Raw genomic sequence first — 26,281 nt, forward strand, 5'->3', positions numbered from 1 at the left:
TGCAATATTGCTACAAGCGGCGTAAAACCATTCTGAATCACTCACTCACCATCAAGCTCTCAATCCTTACCCATCTCCTCCCTTCTTCGTTCACCTTTCATGATTGTATTAAATATCTACACATAGGATGACCTTTTTTACACAAAATTGTCTACACCTAATATGTGCAATTATTTGGATTTCTTATTTTGGTGTATTTTAACATGTAATTCAACATACCTCCACTACAAGTATAGTCGCCATAAACAGTCTCAATGGCTTTGGCATCGTCAGCTGCTAGCGGACACCCAGGGTCATCTTTCCCACACGTCTCCAGGCAGGTCAGATAATCCACAAGTGCACTGTGATGATAAAGCTCTAACGATGTCACTCTGTTATAAATATAGGTTCGTAAAGGAGTTATTTCCTCAGAATGCCCGGGTAAGCGGGCATTCCAGCTTAAGTGTGCCCGGGTAAGCGGGCATTCCGTGAAATTTAACGTTTTATAAACTTGCCTTTTGATGTGAACACAATTGTGTTTGATGATTGGTTGAAAGTCAGAAATTTGTTTTAAACATGAAAATTCAATGACGTGAATCGGCCATTCAACGTCACATACCGCGTCAACTTTTGTAACCCACTGTTTTCCCACTGAGCTACTGGGGCAGGTGATGAGAATTTGTTCAGGTTATCATATCATGACTCCATCTGGTCCAGGGATATTAACCTGGTTTGAAAAGCAGATACTTCTAATTGTTGTCCAAGATATTGTTATGCGTCAAAAACATTTTTTTGCCACTTTCTTGTAGACCGGTACAGTTACTGCGCGGCAATTATTTTTCTGAATAACAGCTTTAATGGCAATGTAAGCGACCAGAATACTGCCTCACAATATCTGAAACACATAAATATATATATATGACAGCCTGGTCACCCGATCCCGTCATTTTCGGTTTGACAAAAACAGGAGATTATCAAAAGTAAATAATTTTTGTGGCCTAGATATTAGTCCCATATGATATGATATTGACCACTGTCAGGGAACAATGTCTCACAAGCATCCAGGTCACAGACCCTGATCACCGAATTCATTCAGTCGCCTCTAACACGCAAACTGACATTAAAACATATTCCAGAAGGTTCACTGCGTTCGCAAACGTATGCTAACCATTGTGTTATATTCGTTGTAGCATGATCACGAGAAGTACATGTGGTTTTATGCGTTCCGAATTAGGTTTTATACCACGAGCCGGAATTTATAAAACAAGGGACGCATAAAACCCCATGTATTCATGAGGATCCTGCTGCAACGAACTTATTTTATCGACATGTTTTAACACGACATTGTTAAAGAATTAAAAACAAAATAAAAATTGATAGAAAACAGCTGTTCGATTTAGCTGAGGCTAAATTGTGCTGTGTCAAATGACTTTTGTTGACTCGGAAAAAGCATGCGGCCTTTTGCATTGCAGTGGGTTGGTTATAAGGGATTTATTCTGCCTCTCAGAAATCCAAATGCAGCCTGATTTGCTCGTGGCGGGGTATAAGATATTGATTCATCCGCTGAGTAACCCATTTGCCTCCAAGGCGGGATACATAAATATGTTGTCAAAATCACGTGAACCAATTAGATCTCATAATACACTGTACTTGTGCCTACAAGGTACCTCGTATATTCCCAGACGTCATAGACGATTACTAAGTGAATCAATTGTTACTAATTTCGAAAAGGTGAGCGTATCCTTCCCCACCGAGTTCACCAGTCACAAACACATGCAAAGTCAAGTCAAATGTTCACCTGAAAAAAACATGGTTTAATTTTCCATCAGTTCTCATATATTGTCTTTCTGTCGAAAGGGTTGGGGGGTATGCTGCAGTGACACAACTGTATATTCCTGCATTAGCACAAGGGTCTCCCATGATCTAATAAATAAAACCTGGACCATTCTGTGATCATGAACAGTACACGATCTTCGTATTGTCTTCTGAACCACTGATGCTGTCTATACCAGGCTAGACGTGCCTGATGATGCATGGAAGCCGAATTTGGCGTATCGCTCAACGTTGGGTCCGGATGTTCTGCCTCTTCAACCGGTTGTACACGGCTCTGCCACCAATTGGTCTCAGCAAAGGAATTTTCCTAGCTGAAAATTTGGCAGTTCAGTAGAGATTCCGTTGAGCCACCAGCCGAATATGATCGTCTTGTTGACGTGACGTCACGCGCGGACAACCGTCTCGTGGCAAGTCATAAAAGTGTTGCCCTGTGTTGATAACATTAAAAGATGATATCGCTTTTCGATGAACATTAAAATGTCTGGTAAAGTCCGTGTGCACCATTCCTGAATAGCAGATAACGGAACAAGTACAAACAAACCTGAGGCGTTGACGATCGTCACCATTCAGTGCGTCCCAGGTCAACGACAACAGTACAATTATTTCTTACGTTTCGAAAGAGAGTAAATATTTGGAATACAATACGGATTGTGCGAACCTTTGGCTCTATGGTTTGATACATTTAAGACTATCTCCCATTGCATGTATGAATGGTTTAGACGTGAACGCGTTACAGTCTGAACACTTAGTGTGAGGAGTATTCTTGATATTCTTGATCATCTCACTTCCAATGGCATTATAAAATCTGTTCAAGTCGAAATGCATGTAAAACATGTATATACATGTATGCGTGTAATGTTGTCAGTTCTAACTGATGATCGATTTAATTAGTCACTGTAATAGCTTAGTGTTTGAAAGAAGCCAACGTAGAACAAAATTTGTAAACTGTTGTTGAAACTAATGTATTATTATCTTTACGTCTCTTAAAACATAGCAGTAGTTTCAATACAGCTAGAGTCTTGTAGAAAGGTAAAATCGCAATATGTCCCTTATCAAACAACCAAACATGAATCAGAGATTTATAATATTCTCATTTCCATAGAGATAAGTTGATGACCAGCTACAATGACTTTACATCTATGTATAGCAAGGATCTAATGAACATGCATCCGTGTCAACATATCTGATAAACAAACATTTCCACTTAAATGCATATCTGTAGTTAATAACTTCTGCTATAATTTCTGCTTATACTACATACACATGTCGCATGTACATCTTAGGAGAATACATTTACTTCAACATATGCTTCAAGAGATGTTTGACTGATAGTAGTGAAGATATCTGTTCTGTAAATACAATTAATATATAATCTATCTGTCATTGCTTGTAACACCCTTGAAGATCCGGGTTAGAATGGGTCTTCAACAACGCATCCTTGTCGTAAGAGGCGACTAATTATTATTACGGGATCGGGTGGTCAGGCTCGCTGATTTGGTTGATGCATGTTATCGTATCCCAAATGCGAGGATCGATGTTCACGTTATCAATCACTGTATTGTCTGGTTTAGACTCGATTATTCACAGACCGTCGTCATATAGTTTGAATAGTCTGGCGTTAAACAACAAACATACTAACAAACAAAAACATTGCTGGTAAAGCTCGAATTAATCTGAAAACTGAAACGTACATTATTCAGAAATTAAAATAGTAATTTCAATTGTCTGACGTAATGTTATCAATTTAAGCAAACATACAACCTACCCAGGAGAAGAACTATCACGCCAAATTTCAACATGACTGGGGATATTTGCGTGAGCACCGTTTCTGTGTCTGTACACAGACGCTGTGGCGAAGATCAGTGCGTCCCTCAAATGTAACACCCGTCTCCATAGCACCGAAGTGTTGTGTCACATGGCCTAAACATAACAATATGATGCTCGAGATATTCCCCAATATGAATGGTTAAATGTGTGGGCGGGGCTTGACCCTCCTTTATACTTAAAACCAAGCGTGAGAATTCTAAAATCCACTTTCATATAACGGATAACATGACAACACCGAGTGTTTCAAAAACGAACTGTTTGCGCAAGTCAACTGCTATTCTCTTTGAAAAAATATTGAGGGATCTTGTAAATAACGTCATAGAATTTAAATAAGTAAGATTCTTATACATGTGTTGTCATTCGTTGAATTTAGGGGTTTTGTCGCTTTTAGTTAAGGGCCTCGAGTTGCAGTCTACCGAGAATGAGAGTTATCACCGAAGTTTATCAAGATCGAGTGTTTGTCTGACCGTCGGCGAAGATCAGTGAGCCCATCTATATGAAAAATTCAAAATGTCAACGCCAGCGAATAATCAGTCTCGATTATCTACCGTTTCAGATTCCATTTGGCGTAAATGCCAAAATAGTGATGAAAATTATATGAATGAATCACTGAAAATGAGTGATTTCACCAGGTGATCGCGAACCGCTTAAGAAAGAAGTGCATTAGGTGTGGCGCCCGCCACTCTCTTTTATCAAAAACGTAAGTGTTCATTTGTTGCCTATACTCCTGCCATACGACGGCGACCTGTAAACAATCGAACCTGGATCAGATAACTTGGTGATTAGGATAAGAGGCAATGATCCACATCAACGTTGTGCGAAGCCATGCTGTCAACCAAACCATCAAACATGACCACCCAATCCATTTGAATGCCCGTGAATGAGGAGGTAATAATTGCCTGAAGATGTCATAATATGTCACAGCATTGCGCATCATGTTGACAAGCAAGTGCCACATTTAGTAAAGTCCTCGGAATGCCTGCCATAAGCATGTTGGAAGCTTGGCGGTGAAACCTTGATTGTAAAGCTTAGTACATGTACAGATGTGTGTCTTTCCGATTAGTGAAAATGGTACTCAGTAAGCTGCAATTGATGGCATATTGTGAGACACTAAGCGAAAAGCGACGACTGGAAAACCGAAATCACCCCTCTTAACATACAGCATGCAGCAGAGATGCCATGCACAGATCCAGCTGAGAAACTAGATGTGCTTTCACAGTTGTTTCTTTGTTTTCCAATCCCTGTGATCAGATATTCATCATTTTTACCACTTTGCAAACCGTCCCTAATGACTCGATTGATGTTTTTTTTCTGTTCGTACGTGTATTTGATTACTTAGCATGGTATATAAAGACATTTTTGTCTATTATAGGGTGATATGTGGAATATTTATATATTTCTACACTGTCAATTATTGTGATGAATTGTATAGATCTTGTTCATAGTGTCTGTGTTCATAGAAACACCTTGAGCAATGTATGGAACTGGTCTGTCATGTACTGAAATCATGGATTATCTATATGTTAGTGTTAAGAAATGGTTTTCAGGTCTGACTGCTCTTTAATGCCACGATGATGTACAAATAATATTTTGTTGCAATTTTCACTCATTGAAACGCTAATTATACTCATTATACCAAATATAACTTATTTTACGTGCCAAATTATTGTGGTTTATATTGATTGCATTGAACTGCGAAAAAGGAAGCAGTCACCATATATACCTTCTAAAAACTATAAATGACACACGACCACGAATGTAATTAGTGAAAAATACGTTTTGGTCATGGCAGTTTTCAATACAAGTGCATGTTTGCTTGCTCAAAGCACCTGCCACAAACCACTTACGACTTGCTAGAACTCGGTTAACGCTAAATTCAAGCTCCAATTGAAATAATCTTTAACTGAAAAGTTTCGATTTAAATCTTGTCCAACATGGCTCTGGGCGAAAGGTGTCACAATAATAGACAAGACTGCCCTACAAAGTTGTTGGTTGTTAGGTTACCGAAATTCAGATATAAGCTGCGAAAAAATCGTGATCTACTCTGCTTTGTCAGGCGACAAACCTGTGACACCAGCACCTTTCGGAAGGAGAACTGGATGGCCCACTGACAATTGTGATCACAGATCTCAACCCGCTGGATCACGACTTGGACATCCTTGACAACGCGATACGGAAGTGGGACACACACAGGAGTTGCACCGACCATGCACCAATATTTTAATAATCGTGCCTTACGCCGCACTTACAAACAATCAAGTCTGGACCAAACAAACTAGTGATTGATACTATACACAATCATCCAAGTTGTGGGGATATAACGCCACTTGATCAACCAAAGTCACCGAGATTGGCCACGTGGTTCTTTAAAGTAACTGCCAGTGTGTAAGGTGTGAAAACGCCATGTAAGCTCATAGTACAGAATAACTTCGTGTGACATGCAACATGCTTTATTTTGTAAATTATTGCCTCTGAATGTCTGCCCTTAAATATCTGGAAAGAATCAACCAATCATTGGATGGTGACATCTTAAAATCTTGAAAAGCTTGGTGGTGCGCAAAATATCTTCCCATGAAATTTGAATGCAATTTGCATGCTCGAAGTGGGAACTTCACGATTGTAAAATCGAAATCATCCCTCTTGACATGGAGCTTGGCGCATGGGTTCGAATCTCGAATTCGCCTCGGTGGCCCAGCCGCCTAAGTCGACGCTCTGCAGAGTTGCGTCCCTTGGACACGCCAGAAACCTATGATTGTGGGTTCGAATCCTGGTTCGCCCCGGTTATGTGTCTAGGTTTGCAAGCACCATATCCTTGCTCCTCGGTTTCACTGAAGTGGTAAAAGTCTAAGACCTTCATCACTTCGGGCTTTCCCCCCACATTAAGCTGCCACGCCGTGACATAACTGGAATAGTGTTAAAAGCAGCGTTATACCCAACTCACTCAATAATAAAATGGGAAACGTCTGGGTCTTGCATTCGGGTTTCCGCTCATGTCAAACTGACACAGCATCTAGAATCTGAAAAACTGAGTGAAACCCAAGAGTTTACGCGAGCCTACACGTCGAATGTTAGCGTGTCGGAGTCCCATTAAGGCAATATTCAACTTAGCAAAACGTGTATACTTTGTACTTCTACCGGAATGCTGATTACAACTATCTATTCATTCAGAACCACATAAGACCGAGGTAGAATAGGTCTTCAGCAACCCAGGCTTGTCGTAGGAGGCGACTATGCTTGTCGTAAGAGGCGACTACAGGGATCGGGTGGTCAGGCTCGCTGACTTTGTTCTCATGATCTCAACTGCATGGATCGATGCTCATGATATCAGTCACTTGATCATATAGGTGGAATATGGCTGAGTGTGGCGTAAAACTACCAACCAGCCAACCAAAACCATATCAAATCGTATAACTTTGAATTCTTGAATAAGCAAATGTTACTTCAATGACAAGAAACGTGAACATCGTAAGTAGACATTATTTCTAAGGATGTTTATACTGCAAGATCAGTCAGGACTAGGGACACAAAATAACAGTATTACCCCTCTGAATAGGTTCACTTCATTAGTATATGATTTTCTAAACCTAATATGAACAATCTTTGAAGAATTGTCCGAAGAGGAAATGAGCATGTTCTCATATACCTACAGTACCGTCCCGATGCTATTTCTGATAACGTGTTGATCTCACAAGATGATATATTTAACCTTTTAAACCTAACACTGGCTGATCACATGATCATAACTCATCATACCGTCATGATCGATATGAAGTTTTGTCATTCGAAGAATCCTCACAATTACTTAAAGAAAAAGCGATGAAGATTACGAAATAAGTATGTCTTAAAGGAGAGTATGGCATTGTGATAACAACTGTAGGTCTTAAAAAAAACAATACAAGTAGATTTCGTGAACTGTACCATTTATTTCAGCGGAAAAATCAACTAGGATTAACTCAACACGTCATATGGGTGCGGAACACGTGGGTTGAGTCATGTGAGTATCGTACATATTTTTACGATCGGAACAACAGCCTATAAGCCGTAGTTATCAAAACCGGAACCAAAAATGCCCTTTCAGACATATCAGAGGATTAGTATGACCACATACTGTTCGTCAGTGGTTACATGAATTATGTATGGCCCACGTCATACATTGCGGTCATACAAGCATATTTGTTTTCGGAAAACCTAATTGAAAATATCTTCATGTCGATAATCAAAAAAGTCAACTAATGATGGTAATAAAAATCAAAAGTTGGTGACGACAAATAGAAAATTCAAATAAGACACACATTGCCGTCCTTCCACAATATGTCACATCTACATGTAGAAGAGTTCAGAACAAACAGGAGTTTCAAAGTGCCAGTATTGAGGGCGGTTACAGGAACATGTATACAAGAACTGAAACGATCAGTGACGTCGTCGCATAGGTCGCGTGATCCGCCCCACCTGCAACGAAAATACCTAAACGTCATTTCTTGAAAAAAAACCATATAGTGTCATTAATGAAGTATGTAACGAGTACTGTGTACGTTATGTGCTCATAAACTAACTCCAAGGACATAATCTAAATTAGTTTCATATTAATACAAAAGTGATACTTGTGATTGTGGTATGTATCACACGAAATAGCCCACGAGCAAGATGGCTGAACCCGGACATAATTCGGGTCTAGTGTAGGGTTACATAAGTGATGTACACACTCCTAGAAATGCATGGTTTTAGGAACAACACTTACACGTGGCTCCGGTTATCTTGGTGTTGGTGTCAGTCAGAAGATCTGCCTGGGTTGTGGCAGTACACCCTGCCTCGGTAGTGGTGGTGATAGCAGAGAGGCAGGTTTTCAGTGTAGTCAGGACACTTTAAGACATAAGTGTTGGAAACTATATTATTTCCCTCAATTAAGGTAATAACCACTTCAATCTTTCAGATATGGAAATGTCAGAGTAAACGAGGAAAACTGAAAGTCGACAGTGTTGCATGACGGCGGACAGCACGTTCAGCAAAGCAGTGAGATGACAATCACGTGCAGGTTGACAGGAATAGGTATATCTTTTCCATATTTACTATTTACTTAAGAGATCTTTTTGTAATGTCGCATGGTTACTCCTTGACAACGATAAGGGATGAATTCCAAAATTAATGCAGTTTAACTGGTTCATTGATATGCTATGAGATAATGTTATGTATTCGTTGATGATTCACTCACGTGCAATATGTGGCGCTTGTGGAAGCGTCTCCCTTTGCAGCGTTGACCTCACACTGGCACGTGGAAGTTAGGGCTGAAAATATATCAAGAGTATATGTAAGTAAATTGTTTACTTACTGTCCCAGGTTGTTACTTTGGTGTATATAAACAGGGAAACGAGCTGTCAATATTATGATTTAGACGGAACAGATACCTTGGTCCACATAAACAGGGAAACGAGCTATACATATTATGAATTAGACGGAACACATACCTTGGTGCATATAAACAGGGACACGAGCTATATATAATTTGATTTAGACGGAACAGATACCTTGGTGCATATAAACAGGGAAACGAGCCATACATAATATGATTTAGACGGAACGGATACCTTTTTGCATAATTAACAGGGGAACGAGTTATATATTGGATTATGATTTAGATGAAACAGATAAACAGGGAAACGAGCTATATATATACTATTTTTTAGGAAAGAGTATGGGCACTCGCATTTCTAAAATGCGCCTTTATGTCGAAAATCAAGAGCTCGCATTATTTTCATGTCGCATTAATTTCCTGTTTTACAGTTTTATGATTTAGACGGAACAGATACCTTGGTGCATATAAACAGGGTGACGAGCTATATATAATATGATTTAGACGGAACAGTTACCTTGGTGGATATAAACATGGAAACGAGCTATATATATTGTGATTGTGACTATCGGAACAGTTCGTGTTGATTAGTTTTGTTCAGAATAAAACTCTGGGGTTTTAACCGAAGTAGCCTTTGGTCTGTTTCCTGTCCACTTTAAACGTACACCGCATTAACTAACTGACATAACAGAATTAAACGCACCGTAATCATCCTGCAATTACAAGACAGATACATTGATAACACCTGACCATCGGTACCTCTAGCTCTCTAACAGTAGAGTCTAACCATCAAATTTGTTCTGGTTCGTTACAGTATGACTGTTGCAGTTCTTCTCGCCTCTTTCTTAAAATGACAGGTCCAGTGAACGTGGTTTGATGTTACACTCCGTTGATTGACTACTGACGTTGTGGGCGTGTCGGGTTTTATGCATAAATGAAACAATCACCTGACACATGTCACGCTACAGTTTGTATTGCTGCGGCTAGAATGTTTATCACCCTCGTAATTTCTTCCTACATTGATTTATATAATTGTATTTCATTAAATCATTGTAGATAACAGATGTTTGCGTTGTCGAATTTCATTTTTAGGATGGGCTGTGTATTTCTGTCGGTTCCTTGAGGTATTCACACAGTTTGCACATCGGTTTTTTTGGTTCACACCAAGTATAAACCGACAACAATACACAGCCAATCCTTAAATATGACTATCTACAACATGGTTAGAACGACCTTCAAGAGACTATATTCCTCAATATAAAGCGACTACCTGGACAATCGTCTGTTGGCAGTAGGGCTCTTGCTGATTCAGAAGCCGTTGCAATGGCGCTCTTGTTCGTAGTGCCGTCACAGCCGGTTGATTGTGCAGTACTCAGGCAGCTCAACTCAGCTTTGTAAGCGCTATAATAAGTACGTAGAAAAGATCAGATGAATATCATGCCAGGCCAGTACACAGATATGCATTTAGTTCTAGGATTTTCAGAGAAAGAACGATGTGTTTCTACATCAAGGATGTATTGAATGCGCGTATTACTAAAACTGTCTCAACCCGATTTCGTGAACAATAAGTGAGTTGTTTTATGTATTAGATTGATTGGTATATTTATCATACAGGAACAAAGGGGAGAGTTATTTCAATGTTTTAGATGTTTTATTTGGTTGTTTAACTCCGCAGTCAGCGGCCATTGAATACACGGGCCAAAATAAAACCAGTGGTTGAAACTATGAAGAATGTTTCATGACACTCAAACAACCAAGTCAACGGATCTGACCACACGATTCATTTAGTTTCTCTTTAATTCTCTTGATATACATATAGCTCAACCATTTTCAACGTACGTGCATTTTTGTTCATCAGTGTCTTTTGTTGCAGCATCGAAAGTTCTCTGGCAGACACATGTGTCAAAATCTGGGAACAGCAATTCCAGAGTTATGTTATTTTTACATGAATCATTTATCATAAACAGATGCATATTTCTAAATATTATTTTGAATTAAACATTATTAGTAATGTCAATATTTGTAGTTTACTTACTGCAAGATGTTGTAGTTGTTACAGAGTTAGCGACAGCCGTCTTCAGGGCAGCTATATTGGTACCGCTAGCACAGGGAGCAGTAGCCAGTGGATAGAGGCATGCGTACTGGGCCTTGTAGGCACTAGGACAAAGAAGGAAACTGATATTGAACATACATAATAAAGTGAGACCATTATGAAGCAAATGCTTTATATTTAGTCTGATAGTATTGCACTCGCCTCTTACAGAGATGTGGACAAGACACAATGGTGTTGTACTTAAACGCCGTGTCTTAACAATGAAAACTTTAGTTTAACTAACGTGCACTTCTTAGCATCAGTGGAGATGTCTGCTTTAGCGGCGTCAATCTCACACTGGCAGGCGGTGGTGACAGCTAAACATAAATAACAAGATGGTATTGAGAAATAATATAAATGAGTAACGCCAACGCTAGAAAGGAACCAGTCTCTATTATCAGCCGAAGCAAATTCCACCAAACGTAAAAGGCTAAAATGCAGTTAAACTTAAAGAAATAGATCCCTGAAAGTCAGTGATGACACCAGGTGTTCGCGAAAAGAGTATGCATGGCATGCTCTACCATAAGCACCGCTACTCACAATGTTCATGAAAGTAAGTGTTTTTTTTGTGTCCTTACGCCGCACAGATATACTCCTATCATTCGTCTGTGGCCTGTAAACAATCGGCACTCACACGAGTCGCCAAAAGCTGTGAAAACGGGAATCGAAAGCTTTTATTGGTTCTACAAGCATCATTTAAAAAAAAACAGATGCATATTTCTGAAACTACTCTCAAATTAAACATTATTATAAATTAGTTATGCCAATATTTACAGTTTACTTACTGCAAGATGCTGTAGATGTTACCGACGTAGCTGCAGCAGACCTTAGAGCGTCTATGGTAGTACCACTTGCACAGGGTGCAGTGGTCAGTGAGTAGAGGCATGCGAATTGAGCCTTGTAGGCACTATGAAAAAGAAGGATGAACAGTTCTTTAACTGATATTGTACACACATAATACAATGACACCGTCATGAAACGAATGTTGTGTATGACTTATTCTTGTGTAATTGCCACCGCCCCTTACAGACAATTGGACAGACAAGGGAGGACGGTCTAACTGCACACTGAGGTGAAAACGGAATTCTCAGACATCAGTTGATATCCCGAAGACATACCCTGCACCAGTCAACAAGTGAGTAATGTTTTTGATAAATGGAATTCTGCAAAAATATTCTTTTCAATGTAGATATTTGTGTTGTTTCGGGATCGTACAATTCAGCAGAGTAGATATTTTTGTCCTTCTTTTACATTGTGTGTATTGATCACGTTGTAGCCAAAGTGGGCGTACCAAATTGATATTTCGTCTGAGTGATAATGGCAATCCGTCTAAAATAGTTTATTTCAGTGCCTGCGGGAATGATGTATCCATTTTAATGTATATTGGTTTAGATGTGCATTATAAGTTGCATACGGTCCAAGGGGGACAACTCTTGGTGCATTGCGTGAAAAACGAAAGTGGGAGAAAACTGTCGATGTGTTGCGTTGTAAAATTAAAGCTATGTTCTGCTGCTATAAAATGGGGGACATGCGGGTTAATCCAGGTCTGATGGAATGTTTAACAACCTTTTGATTCTCCTTGTCACAGATGAAGCTGTAATGTGTACCCTCGTGGGTAATCGTGGCCGGCCAAATTGATTGATGCCATGTAATGTCTTAGAACTCCACGTTGTCATTACTGAATAAATCGAATCTCCTTAATTTTGTCCTTACTTAAAAATCATAAAATAACATCTAAGAAACAATACAGGTATGTAAGGTTGCCTGCTGACTTGGAATTCAGAATTATGTGACAAGTTAATGTCAAACGTTCCTCTTCTAATAACGTGGTGAACAAGTATGGTGAAACACTATACTTGCTGTGCTTTAAATTTGTTTGTGTGTAATAGACGCTGTGGCACCCATGACAGGAATGGGGATTTCAAATCTATTAGCCACAGTTTATCAAGTGTAATTGGTGCAATGTAATCTCCTCTCCTGACTTGTGTTTTTATTGTGTACAAGGTTCGGCATTGTATCTCTGTCAGAATCTATGTAATTTTCCACGCGTGAAGATCAGGCTTAGAAGTAGACTTCAGCAACCCATACGTTTCGTAAGAGGCGATAAACGGGATCTCATGGTCAGACTCGCTGACTTGGTTGATGCATGACATCGTATCCCAATTGCGTAGACAGATGTGATCAAACACTCGATTGTTTACAGATTATTTATTTATAGCTGGACTATTGTCTGGTGCGGCGTTAAAAACAAACATACAAACAAAACTGGATCATTCATGTGACAACAAACAAAACATACTGTGTCTGAAATTACACTGATGTACCTCGAAGTAAACACTACTGCAAGAAACGATTGATTTAATAACCTCGTGTTTTGACAATGAAAAGACTTTAGCTTAACTCACGTGCACTTCTTGTCATCATCAGAGATGTCTGCTTTAGCGGCATTAATTTCACACTGGCAGGCGCTGGTGACAGCTGACAATAGATAACAAAATGATATTGAAACTATTATTGATGAGTGATCATGATAACACTGTCGTGTGATTCCAATGAAGTTACTGTTCGTGGCTATTACTCCGGTAGGCATTCATGTATGTTCACTTTAATACCGTTCTATTGGTGTAGTAGGTGATTACATGACTAATGAATCAAACGTTTGGTGAAAGAGTAACATACCACAGGAGCTTCCCAGATTTGTTATCCTGGTCTCTACGCCATTAGCCAGAGTTACTACAGTGGTGGAACCATCACAGGCCGCTTCTGTCTTCCCCTTCAAGCACGCGATGTAAGCCGTGGTGGCGCTGTGGATATATCAATGTCAACTTGATAACCACTGTAGTTGGCGGGAAAATGGACGTTACAAAGGCAAATGTGAACTCACTCATTTCTGTTACCTCCTTTACCACATGTATTTTATCACGGATATTTAATTATGAGAAGTGATTTTCAAGAAGTATCGCTGTATGATCCAAAAACACGTATAAATTACCTGCAAACAGTTGACCCAGCTAGCACACCTACATCGGGCCGACGTTGGCTTTACATCGGCAACCGCCGGCAATATCGGCATCGGCAAACTGCAGCGGTCCGCTGTCGGGCCAATGCTGTTGATTGGCACTGACATTGAACCTGATATATAATTTGATTTTGTTATGATAACATAAAAGAAATAACACATTTGTCGATTACAATGTGACAAACCTTAGATCAAATATAATTACGAACAATACAATAATTCTATTCGAACTCAAAATATTAACTTTATTTTTAATTTTTAAATGAAATAGATCAAGCACATTCACTGACCATTTTTGGCTGCACAGATACAACAGAAAGAGAATATACAGACGGGATTCGTCACATCTTTCAATTCATTCAGCAAAATACAAGATGTTGGCAAAAGTTTGGAATATCGCGATCCGTTATGTTCCGTTGGTCCAACGTTTTCACAACATGCTTCAAGGGAAGCTACTCTTGTAATAGAGGGCGCTGTTACTCACGCGCGTCTTTTCAAGCAGACGACGAAAGGATGATGCGTGGAGGACTGAGGGAAAACCTATTTTGCGGTAAGTGTTTACTTCATTTCTGTATTTACGAGGGGTTAATTTCATTTTCAAACCTTACAAACAGTGTTCATTCAAAAGTGTCAACGTGAGTAGAGAAATCTAGGCATGTGTGTTTTGAAAGTTCGAGAAACACTGTCTACGTCAGTGACAAAATCCGTGGAATATGTCGTGACACTGCATCCTCACTAGATTCTCTATTTATATTTTTTAAACACCATATACATATTTCTAGCAAAACGCGGGGACAAGGGCAAATACAAAACATGACAAGATATGTTTTATTTCCATGTAGATTCAGCGATGTTCAACCAACGAGTCGCAATCTTGGAGTGAGAGATATTACAGCGGCAAGCAAATGAATAGCCAAACAATTACTTACATTAGTATTTTTGAATGAACATTGCTTTATTTGTCATTGTCACAGGCGTATTTGTTAAGTGTGGGGATGGATGAGGTTAGGAAATTGATTACAAACTCGAATTTACAAATCAATGTTGTGATTGCTGTCAGCGCAAAAAGCAGTGAACATGAAATTCATAACGAGGCTTTCGGAAACTTTCAGCATTGCGATCCAGCTAATGTTCCTACTGATCGACGAACGGAGCTACACTGCGGAGTTCGATTTTCGATCACCCAAAAGTTGAAATAAAAAAAGAGTAAAATTGATGTGTTTTAATGTCATAATTACTTGCGAATTTTGAACATTTTCTGGATAATGGGCGAAATGAAAGGACAGCTCTTTTTGTAAACGATCAATGCGTATTACAGGTGTGGGCAATTTTATCAAGATCTACTTGGATACCTCACATAGACATAGACCTATATATTGATCAGAAATCTTATACCGATGTATGGTATCTGTATCGATCGATTAAGGTTTTGAGATATGGCTAATTCAGAATGGATTTTATTTTTTTATTTATTAATCTTTTTTGGGGGGGGGGGTGTGGGGGGTGGGGGTGGTAGTATTATCTACTTAAGTAATTTATGATGTACATTTGTGATGAAATACTGAATTATAAATTTATTAAATGTACTATTTCAAAGGTATGATGCTAAATATATATTACAAGACAATTTAGAATGTCATTTATTTAATCAAAATTCAAAGGCAACTATGCTTGTCGTATGGGATGAGGCGACTAATGGGATCGGGAGGTGAGGCTCTCTGACTTGGTTGATGCATGTCATCGATCCCAATTGCATGGATTGATGCTCATGATGATAATCACTGGATTGTCTGGTCCAGACTCAATTATTTACAGACCGCCGTCATATAGCTGGAATATTGCTGAGTGAGGCGTTAAACAACAAACCAAACCAACTGATACATGTTTCTGCTTGAAATATTTATAAGCATATATTTAATATCATGTTTGCCCTATTAAGGGCCCCTGACACTTACTATGGTAATCTTCCAAATGAAATTTCATGCTGACTTACTTTTGATGGACATACAAGAGAGAATGCACACCTAAAACTGTTCTCCAGCAAGATTGGAGGAGGGGGGTTATCATGTGGTTATTGGGGATGTTTATTGGGCTAAATTAATAGGGTGATATGTCAGTCATAAAATCACTTTTAATTGACATAAGAAACAGATTAGGGATCTACCATGCAATATTGTGAGGGGTTATGTTATTTGCGTATATAATTACACATAATTCAATTTACTTATTTACACATATTATAAACTCATCAATTTACTTACTGGGATTCCGATAATTCTAGGGTGGGGCCTTCTGCTTTTAGCCCCTAAATTTGGAAAAAGGCTCACATTTTCAAATACAATGGGACATTTTAACATTGTGCTGTATGGGCAAGTGCATGTGTACCTAGGGAATATATGAAATTGTCACATAAAGGGCCCATGGCAGAAAATTCCTTGAGTGAACCCTGTATTTATTAACAGGTGTCAATACTTAAAATAATATATACACACATATGTAAGGTGGTGCATGTGAACAGGGTATTTCTTATTCTATTATTCCATTACGTTATCAATAGCTTGTTTTGACACACTTGTGAAGTCCATTACTCGTAATTGTGAGAGTGCATGCAATGACTTATATCATGCTTTTTTTGCTATCATTTGTAAACAGAAGCTGAGGAGGAAGCCTGCAGCTGGGCTCTTACAAGCCACTGACAAGTACATGGTGACCTGTGTAAAAGAATGGCTTCGAGTTCCAGGAGCAAGGCTTAGAAATGGCATAAGGAAAACGCGTACTGAAAAACAGAGGTGTAGATTGAGAATCTGCAAACAAAAGTGCTGAATTGCAACGGAACAAAGAAATCCAAAAAGCTGGTGTTGACAACATATTTTTCACAGGGTTATGACCCTTGTTTTTGAACTTGGAACATATACTGCCAGCTTCTCTTGGACACTACTGAAGTTAATAAATGAAACTTTCCGTGCTTATCTAAGGTACAAACTCCAGAAGATGGTTATAAGAACTTATTTTGTATGGAGTTATGGCCTTTGCTTCATGTTTTTTTAACTTGATGAAATAGGAGGGAAAAGTTTGTCTCGCAAACGAATTTGAAGCCACATAAATGAAATTTTGCAGGCCAATATGAGGGGTATATGTTTAGACTGTGTTTTAAAACCGGTTTTGAGAATATATGTTTCACATCTGCCTTGTTGCAGGTAGTAACACTGTTTTCTTGTAAATAATAATTAATTAATAATAAAGTTTATTATTCTATTTTGCTGTTTGTGTTTATTTATAAGTATTAACTACACATGTATTAGGGTACATAAAAAATAGTACTGTAACTAGTGTAATCATTTCGATTGTTTTGTATAGCTAGAAGTATATATATTACTTACATTTGGTTTTCAAAGTATTAACTATGATAAAAAAATATTATCTTTTTAAAAATTCAGTATTGTTAGTTTTACCTTTTATCTTTGTAACTTTAACATCACAGCTAGGTTGCAGCTTTTAGAAATGTTTAGTTTTATGTACCCTAACACTACAATTGGAAAAGTTCTATTGTGGCATCATTTACATGAAATATTAAGATGAGATGTTGTCAGTTATGACTTCTGATGACATCGGCCTATTTAAAACAATGGCAGATGCTGCGCTGATAATTGTTGTCGACATTGGGCCGATGTCCATCCGATGCTGATTCCATAACAGTTGCCTATTTCTGTCCGAAGGCTGGCCAGATAACTATTTACGACGTTGTGCCGATGTCGATCCGATGAGCAAAACTTCATCGGCCCGACAATGTTTGCCGTCGCTGAGCCAATGCTGGGCCGGTGCATTGCCGATGCAGGGCCGATGATGTTTGCCGGCGTTGGGCCGATGTCGATCCGATGAGCAAAACTTCATCGGCCCGACTTTGTTTGCCGACGCTGGGCCGATGCTGGGCCGGTGCAGTGCCGATGCAGTTTGCCGACGTTGGGCCGATGTCGATCCGATGAGCAAAACTTCATCGGCCCGATGCAGTTTGCCGACGTTGGGCCGATGGTGTAGCCGACGTTGGGCCGATGCAGGGCCGATGATGGCATGCTACCTGGGGAAGCACCGTCCGTTTCTACGTCGGTCGCCCAGAAGTTTTTCTGACATATGCAGGTATCAGTGAATGCTGCATCTATAAAACACAAAAGAACACACACTCCTCATGATAATTCATGATCTGGCACTCTCAAGCACTCAATCATCAACCATTTCTTCCCTTCTTCACCAAACTCTGATGGTACCATTTGAATCTTGTACAATACATGTCTTTTTTTTACAAATATCATTTTGGTATATTTTCACATATATATCAACTTACCCCCACTACAAGATGCTGTGCCATAATCAGCCTCTATGGCATCGGAATCAACCTTTGGTAGAGGACAACCGGCTTCATCTTTCCCAGACCCCTCCAGACAGTGCAAATATGTCACTATCGCTCTGTGTAAGACACATACTATTGAACATTCTAGTTATTCCAATGAAACAATATAAATAGAGATGTATTTTTTAATCTAAACATGCACTTGGTGTTTCATTCCTTCATACGTGTCATCTTCTTATAAATGACTTTTAGTTACACTTCAAATACTTTAAATGTAAATATGTGATATCGGCTATGGTACTGTCCTTTTTAATAAAAAAGACAACATATCACATCCTATTCACAATGTAGTTGACATATTACTGATGTGGTGACAGTCCGATTCTGAACATAATACTATCATATCAAACAGAACACCATGGCGACACAGCACCGAACACACGACAATACCTTATTATGACATCACTACATCGCGATGAATCACATGCGTCAGATAATGATGAAAACCAGCAAAGATACGAATAATAATTGCCCGCTAGGGAAATACGACCACACAATCTACATCCCTTCGACATCTTGATATCACCTCGGCTGTGGAGCCTGACACTACGATGAGAAGCCATCTCAATAAACTGAACCGTGCCAGCACCACACCACTACATCACAACACTATTTGGACCACACCAATACATTACAACACTATTTTGACTACACCAATACGTCTTCAGCAACCCATGCTTGCTGTAAAAGGCGACTATGTTTGTCGATAGAGGCGAATAACGGGATCGGGTGGTCAGGCTTGCTGACTTGGTTGATGAATGTCATCGTATCCAAATTACGTGGATCGATGCTAATGATATCAATCACTGGATTGTCTGGTCCAGACTCGATTATTTACAGACCGACGTCATATAGCTGGAATATTGCTGAGTGCGGCGTTAAATAACAAACAAACATCACAACAATATTTGGACCACACAACTATATCAAAACACTATTTGGACCACACCAATACATCACAACAGTATTTGATCTCTCTCTTATTGTAGTGCCGATGATCAGAGATCGATACTTAGACAAAAACAGATGTCACTAAGAAGTTGATATGCATTTTGTTGAAGGGGCTGCTTTTTCAGTAAATATGATATCTGACATAACTTTGACAGTGACCATGACAATAGTAAATGAAAACGGAAAATGTATATCGACAGTATATACTATTCTTTATATATGATTTCATTGTTGTACACTGAATTAAATTTTGGTCTCTTATGATGTTGTTTAACCTTGGATGACTTAACATTGTAACCCTGATCTCCGACGAAATTAAACCATTGCAAAACGAAATATTTTAACATAATTATCGGGTGATGACCTAACTGACGAATACAACTGATCACATTTTTCTTTGAACTAGTGTCATCTGTGAAAGGATTCTCTAAAATATAAGTGCCTCCTGTATCACTTACATGACCCCTGTCCCAACAATATGCTGCTTCAAAACAATGACTCTACCATCACACTTTACGAGCCTACATTCTGATTAGTCCACAAGTGGTATCGAACCTACATCAGACCATGATCACTCCGCCACAGTGATGTATTGAAGGGATAATAATGGAAAGCGAACGTACGAAAAACAATCGCCAGTGATCACTGAATTCGACAATTCAACCTCCATTGCAAATATTAGACTCACACGATGCCACATCCCTCATCACTATAGTACTAGTACGAAAGAATTAGCCTTTTTCTCTCTCTCACTTTCTCGAGGTTTAAAAGAAAAGAGATCTACGTTCGAAATATCTCGATTGGATATGTAGAAGATTCATCGCCAAAATAATCCATACGTGATATATATACATGCAATTTTATGCAGTAGCCTCATTAAGTTAAAGTACACTTACGCGCATTTAGCTGCATTGTCTGCAGCATTACTCTTGGCTGTACCGTACGCAGTTTTACAAGAGGTACATGTGTCCGCCACAGTTTCGGGGAGGCAGACTGAAATCACCAAAAAAGGAATTGAATGCATTAAGTCATGACAATGTTATGGTGTGTTTGGTGACAACAATACAAATCCCAGACAGTTTATTGCGTACGCAAAAGTATGCTACCCTTGACACACATCAATGTATACGAATGCATACACGGTACTAGCGGATACAATATAATCTCGTCTAATTTGGAAACGTCACAGGCGATTTTTATGTTTCTTATTTCGGAGAGGATATTTCTCAATGGACACGTTTTCCCGTCCCGTCAATTCAAACTAATTTCATAAACATAGAACGGTTTAGTTTTATGTTGTCTTTCTGCTGAATTATCATTGTTGAAGTATCCAGCTCAAAGTTCTGTTTGTAATAATATATCCACTTATGTATAGGGGTATATTGAAGGACATTTCTATGGATTTTGATCTGTTACAATGAACATTTGTTAATGTTATTCATGCTATTCAATAAGCAACTCTGAATCGATGTGTTGATTAAAACACATATTTTTCTACGCGATCACATCTTTCTGTTAATTAGCATTTATCTAGCAGAGAACAAACACCTAGGGAATATACAGTGCAAAGTCATGTAAAGACACTAAATGACAATGTACTAGATAATAGAATATAATCACTATGTTAAATATTGGGAACTTATAACGTTGCATTTTGGATGCTTTCAAAACTTATTTTGTTATGATAAACAATAAATGTAAACGTGTAAAATCATGTACAAGCATGAACACGGTGAATCAACAGCGAATGTGACTACAAACTTACTCAGACCTAGACATAAATAGAGACTATTATCCGAGCATACATCTGCATCGTAATATCATACATTGGGGGAAAAGAATGGTCCCTGCAAGCCTTTGTCTCTTTCCGTTGATAAATTTAGGACTGCTATAAGTGGGTTGGTCGTAAAAGGGCTACGGTTCGAACACTTACTTTAGGATCAGTATATAATAAATGACACATTTAACGACGGTTGTCAAATACACTGTTTATCACAGCTCTTGGTGCGAGGGTATTTACGTCGCTGATAGATTTGACTGTCTAACTGCCAGTTGTATAATACAATCTGTTCATGTCATACGAGCTGAAGTAGGCCTTATTATAGGCTTGTCTTTTTCTGATAAGCTACAGGTTTGCATATATTCGTTTAAGGGTGACATTTGCGATACGATTATACATTAGTTATTTAATAGCTTAGTATATGAAATAATCCACCTAGATCAATATTTGCATTACTTTTGTTGAAACTAAATTATTATATTTCCATCTCTTGAAATCTGGCAAATACAGCTAGTCATATAATCTGGCAATGTGGCAGTGAGGGAGAACGCGTCTCTCTAACCAGAGGCTTATGATATTGTAATTTCAACAGAGATTGATGACCAGCTTCAGTGACTTCTTAGCAAATTTTTTAAAGGAACAATTAGACATGCATCGGTACCAACGTATCTATTGAAGAAACATTTCGACTAAAATACATGTCTGTAGTTTGTGATATAAAAGAAAGAAATAACGTTTCCCAATATGTATTTATCTGAGTTCCAGTATATATGAGGACAACAATAAACGTGGAACCGGCGTTTTAGCAGCATACAAGTTCTGTTTAAACCATACGTCATCGGAATATCTTTACTTCAACATCGGCATTAAATGGTGCTTGAATGATAGCAGTGTTGATATCCAACCTTTGATTAATATGTTAATAAAGAAAATATATCTGCAGAATTAATAATAACCATGACGAATAAAGTAAGATCGTAAATTTCCAGGTAATATATATACCGTCTGTCGCTGCTATTACGACTTCAATTAGTCTAAATAGTTTTACTTTTAATATTCATAAATCAAAACATTAATTTCAATTGTCTAGCATGATTATTATCAATTTGAGCGAATAAACGACCTACCTAGAAGAGCTATCACACCAAATTTAAACATGACTGGTGATGTTTGCCTGAGAACCGTTTCTGCGTCTGGACGGAGATACTCTGCGAATGAGATCAGTGCGTCCCCCTATTTGTAAGGCCCGTCTCCATAGCACCGAAATGTTGTGTCACATGGCCCGAACATAACAGTAACGTGATCTCGACAATTTCAATATTAAACTTTTGGACGAAACGAATTGTTGGAGCAGGTCACATGCATACGTCGATCAGATGACGGCATACCAACGTGGAGAACATGCCATACAACGGAGGACAACAGTCTACGAGGGAGTCACATCATAAGGAGATAGGATACAAAGACACGTAAGATGTCCACTGAAAATAGTCCCAGAAATTATTTCCAGCGGATCAATATCTCCAATAGTCCTTTGAATCATAACACCAAGTCATAGACGAGTGCACATGTGTCTGTCACACCCGAAAAGACACACAGATATGTAACTCGTTGCAGGCAGGACTTGGCATGACGCAACTTGCTGGTACATCTACAAAGAAGCCAACAGCTCCACGTTATTGGGTGCGCCTGTCCTGCTTTGTTTGGTATCTGGTGAATAATTGAAATATTGTCGTGATGTTAGTGATGTAACAAACCACAAAAATGCAGTATACAGTGTCAAATAAGAAACGCAACATTGCTCAAAAGTAACGGGTTTTAGTCTTGAATAGTTTCATAATTCAATGCACATTCTGGTTTATAGTTGTGCGGGTTTTTTAATGTTGTTATTCTTGTATTTTTAATAAAATTCGAATATGGGAGGAAAATAGATCAGGAACTGGAAAGCTACATCCATGATGATATATTCTTACCTACAAAGAAGGCTCCCAAATAAACTCTACAAGCATCCGAAACCTGCACATTATGTTATAAAATATATCTGTCACACTTTGACTTTATACTGTTGCAGAGAGTATATAGAAGGGTTTTTTTTACTTTCGCTTGGGGGTTATTAAAATTCTCTATATCTCGATAATCTAAATGTACCACATATAAACTATATTCATCTTGGAATTCCCATATATCCGAAACATAGATTTTAACAAGGTAGGAATCCCACTTTCGTGTGTACAACACAAGAGCCAATGAGCAAGACAATGTTAAACAATTGAGTTTGGCTTTGGTATAAAAGATCCGTTCAACTTTAACCTTGATGTTTTGTAGATAATAATCGCGAGGAGTCACAATAACTATCCGCCTTGTCTTAGTAGACAGGACATCCTTACCCTTTTCATGAATACCTGATGTCATCAGTGACTTCCAGTGATCCATTGATGTAATGTTCATCTCTATTTTGCCTTTTACGCCAGTGGGGTGAGTGAGTTAAAATATAACGTTGCATGGGCATTATTCTACCACATGGTGAAGAGACCAAGTTGGTATTTTCACAAGTGAGTCATCAGTGGAAAGTTTTATTTAAAAACAAACATCATCAAACGCATTTGGGCATAACAATATATTTTATACAGTTTGAAACACGGGCCACGGCCACTAGTAACCAGAGCAGGGCCATCTCGCTGGGAACCATGGGTACTTACTGTGACTCTGCTTCCTTCCCCAGCAGGATTTACGTCATAACTTTAGGTACTGGTGGTTGTAATCAATACTACCCAACATCAAAAATATAATCAGCAATCAGTTGGCTTAAAACGCTGGTTGATGACACGAACATCGATTATGACACTAATTACGTGTCACACAAGGCAACAATCATTTTAATGTACTTTAAACACCTAGACAGAGCCTTAAAAAATGTCAGTTGGTAAAATCATCACACCAAATATAACAACAAGCAATCAATTATTCACATACATATCTAAAATTTATTATACAGACCAATTTCTTTCAAGTGTCTGAGAGATTCCAAAGTACAATAAAAATGACAAAAAACATCCATTTTCCAAAATCATAAGAAATCGTTCCTAACAGAATAGTCCATTGTATGGCTCCATCTATATCATGAACACATCAATCTTCAACGGTGTTCGCAGACAACATGAATCGCTTGTTAGTAATATAAACACAGAAGACCTCGTAATTTTTCACAATAACAAACCTCATTAGCTAATTAAATGCGTCTAAAATGTCGTGCTAACAATTGGGATCACAATTTTAAAAACATTGAAATTGTCTGCCACAAAAATACATTGTTGTGAGCTGTTTTAAAAACAAAACAAAAGTCGGGCATACATGTTAAACTGAGGCGTAGTATCTCAGTGGGCTGGCACTATAAAATCGGCACTAGTCAAGATTAGTACAAACAGCAACACACACACGCACGCCCGCATGCGCGCGTGCATGCACGTTGCTGTATAAGTCCAGTAATCTTGTACGTGACGTTAAACCCAATTTCACCTCACCTCACCTATTACCCCCAATATAATCGAGAATGATTATTTTCTAGGGGTTGACGTTTTATATCTCATAAATGAACAACATTAATAAACCAAATAAATATTTAAACAGATTTTGCACACAGAAGTAACCTATCAGTTTGTTTAAGTTTGATATAATACGAGGTGAAAAGTAATTGCAGTTTTCAAAGACATCAAACATCATCTATCAGTATTAATGTTACTATCTATAAAAGTATAGCACGGTCGCTGTCTGACTAAAACATAAATCATTAAATAAGCTGCATATGTTGCTCTGTACTGTAATTGGAAAGACATTCCAAAACTTGAATTGAACGCTTAGGGGCGTTCAATACGTTTTGCAACTTCAATATAAGACCAAGCCGCAGAATATCTTTTACACTTTTATTTTTCAATATAATCTCCAGTCACCTCAATACACTTATTCCATTTGTCCTTCAAGCTTTTAATACCACTTTTATGGAAATCTGCAGATTGGCCCTCTAACCACGCCTCTTTGGCAGCCTTCATGTCCTCGTCATCCTGGAAGCGTCTTCAACGTAGGGCAGATTTCATTTGCCGGAACTGGAAATAGTCACTGGGGGCTAAGTCTTGGCTGTAGGGTGGGTGATTTGGCTGTTCGAAACCACATTCACATATGGCGGCCTGTGCAATTCTCGACATGTGAACCGGAGCGTTGTCATACAAAGGTGTTTTCGCAATTCTTTCATTACATTAGCATAAAACTGTCCATTGATTGTAGTTTTTGGTGGCATGTAATCAATCAGTACTATGCCTCTTGCATCCCAAAATATGGCAGCCATTACCTTGCCAGCCGATGGTTGAGTGCGAAACTTCCTCGGAGGTGGAGAATTGGGGCGCTTCCATTGCAGGAATTCCAATTTAGTTTCTGGGTCTCAGTGGTGGATCCACGTTTCATCACCTGTCACTAGACGAGAAATAAATCCGGCTTCATCAGTAGTATAGAGATCCAGGAGGTCTCGACAATTTTCGTTCTCTGGTGGCGATCTTGAGCTCTGAGGTTTCTAGGTACCATTCTTGCAGATACCTTGGACACACCAAGATGCTCATGAATAATGGTTACAACAGTTTCAACTGATATTTGGAATTTCCTAGAAAGTTCAGATACTTTCAATCCTCGGTCAGAAAATTCTTTTTTCTATAGCAGCAATGGTTTCCAGTTAGGTTGCATCTGAAGGACTACCTGACCTTTGGTCATCGTCTATGGACTCCCTACCTCTTTTAAACTGTTGAGACCAACGGCAAACTGTGGAATAGTCAGGGGCATCCTTACCGATCACTTTACACATGCAATCATGGATTTCTTTTGCTTTGCATCCCTCCTTGGTAAGGAACTTTATTACAGTGCGTTGTTCATGTTTGAGAGAATCCATGATTGTGACCACCCTTAGGTGAATGAAGCCATAACATCTAACGTATTGTTGTGTCTGGAACTTGTTATGACACGTGTCAATCTGATGTCATGACTAGTGTCACACCCACCACTAGTTG

The 26,281-nt window shown here is 38.7% G+C and overlaps 1 protein-coding gene and 1 pseudogene across 1 annotated transcript; both read right to left on the bottom strand.

Moving 5' to 3' along the window:
* The window catches only part of LOC139461581 (uncharacterized), a 90,298-nt pseudogene extending 90,197 nt beyond the window's left edge, over positions 1-101 (bottom strand).
* Positions 102-8,017: 7,916 nt separating this feature from the next.
* On the bottom strand, positions 8,018-22,391 carry LOC139462369 (mucin-22-like). Its single transcript, XM_071244047.1, has 11 exons — positions 22,361-22,391; positions 20,350-20,446; positions 18,437-18,558; positions 18,185-18,250; positions 14,071-14,089; positions 13,758-13,882; positions 13,484-13,556; positions 10,257-10,387; positions 8,849-8,921; positions 8,372-8,499; positions 8,018-8,088 (listed from the first exon to the last, which is right to left on the bottom strand). Exons 1-11 carry the CDS (start codon positions 22,389-22,391, stop codon positions 8,018-8,020), a joined length of 936 nt encoding a protein of 311 aa, XP_071100148.1.
* Positions 22,392-26,281: the final 3,890 nt, after the last annotated feature.

The sequence above is a fragment of the Haliotis cracherodii genome, unplaced genomic scaffold, assembly GCF_022045235.1.
Source record: "Haliotis cracherodii isolate W230 unplaced genomic scaffold, xgHalCrac1.p SCAF_15, whole genome shotgun sequence".
Lineage (NCBI taxonomy): Eukaryota > Metazoa > Mollusca > Gastropoda > Lepetellida > Haliotidae > Haliotis > Haliotis cracherodii.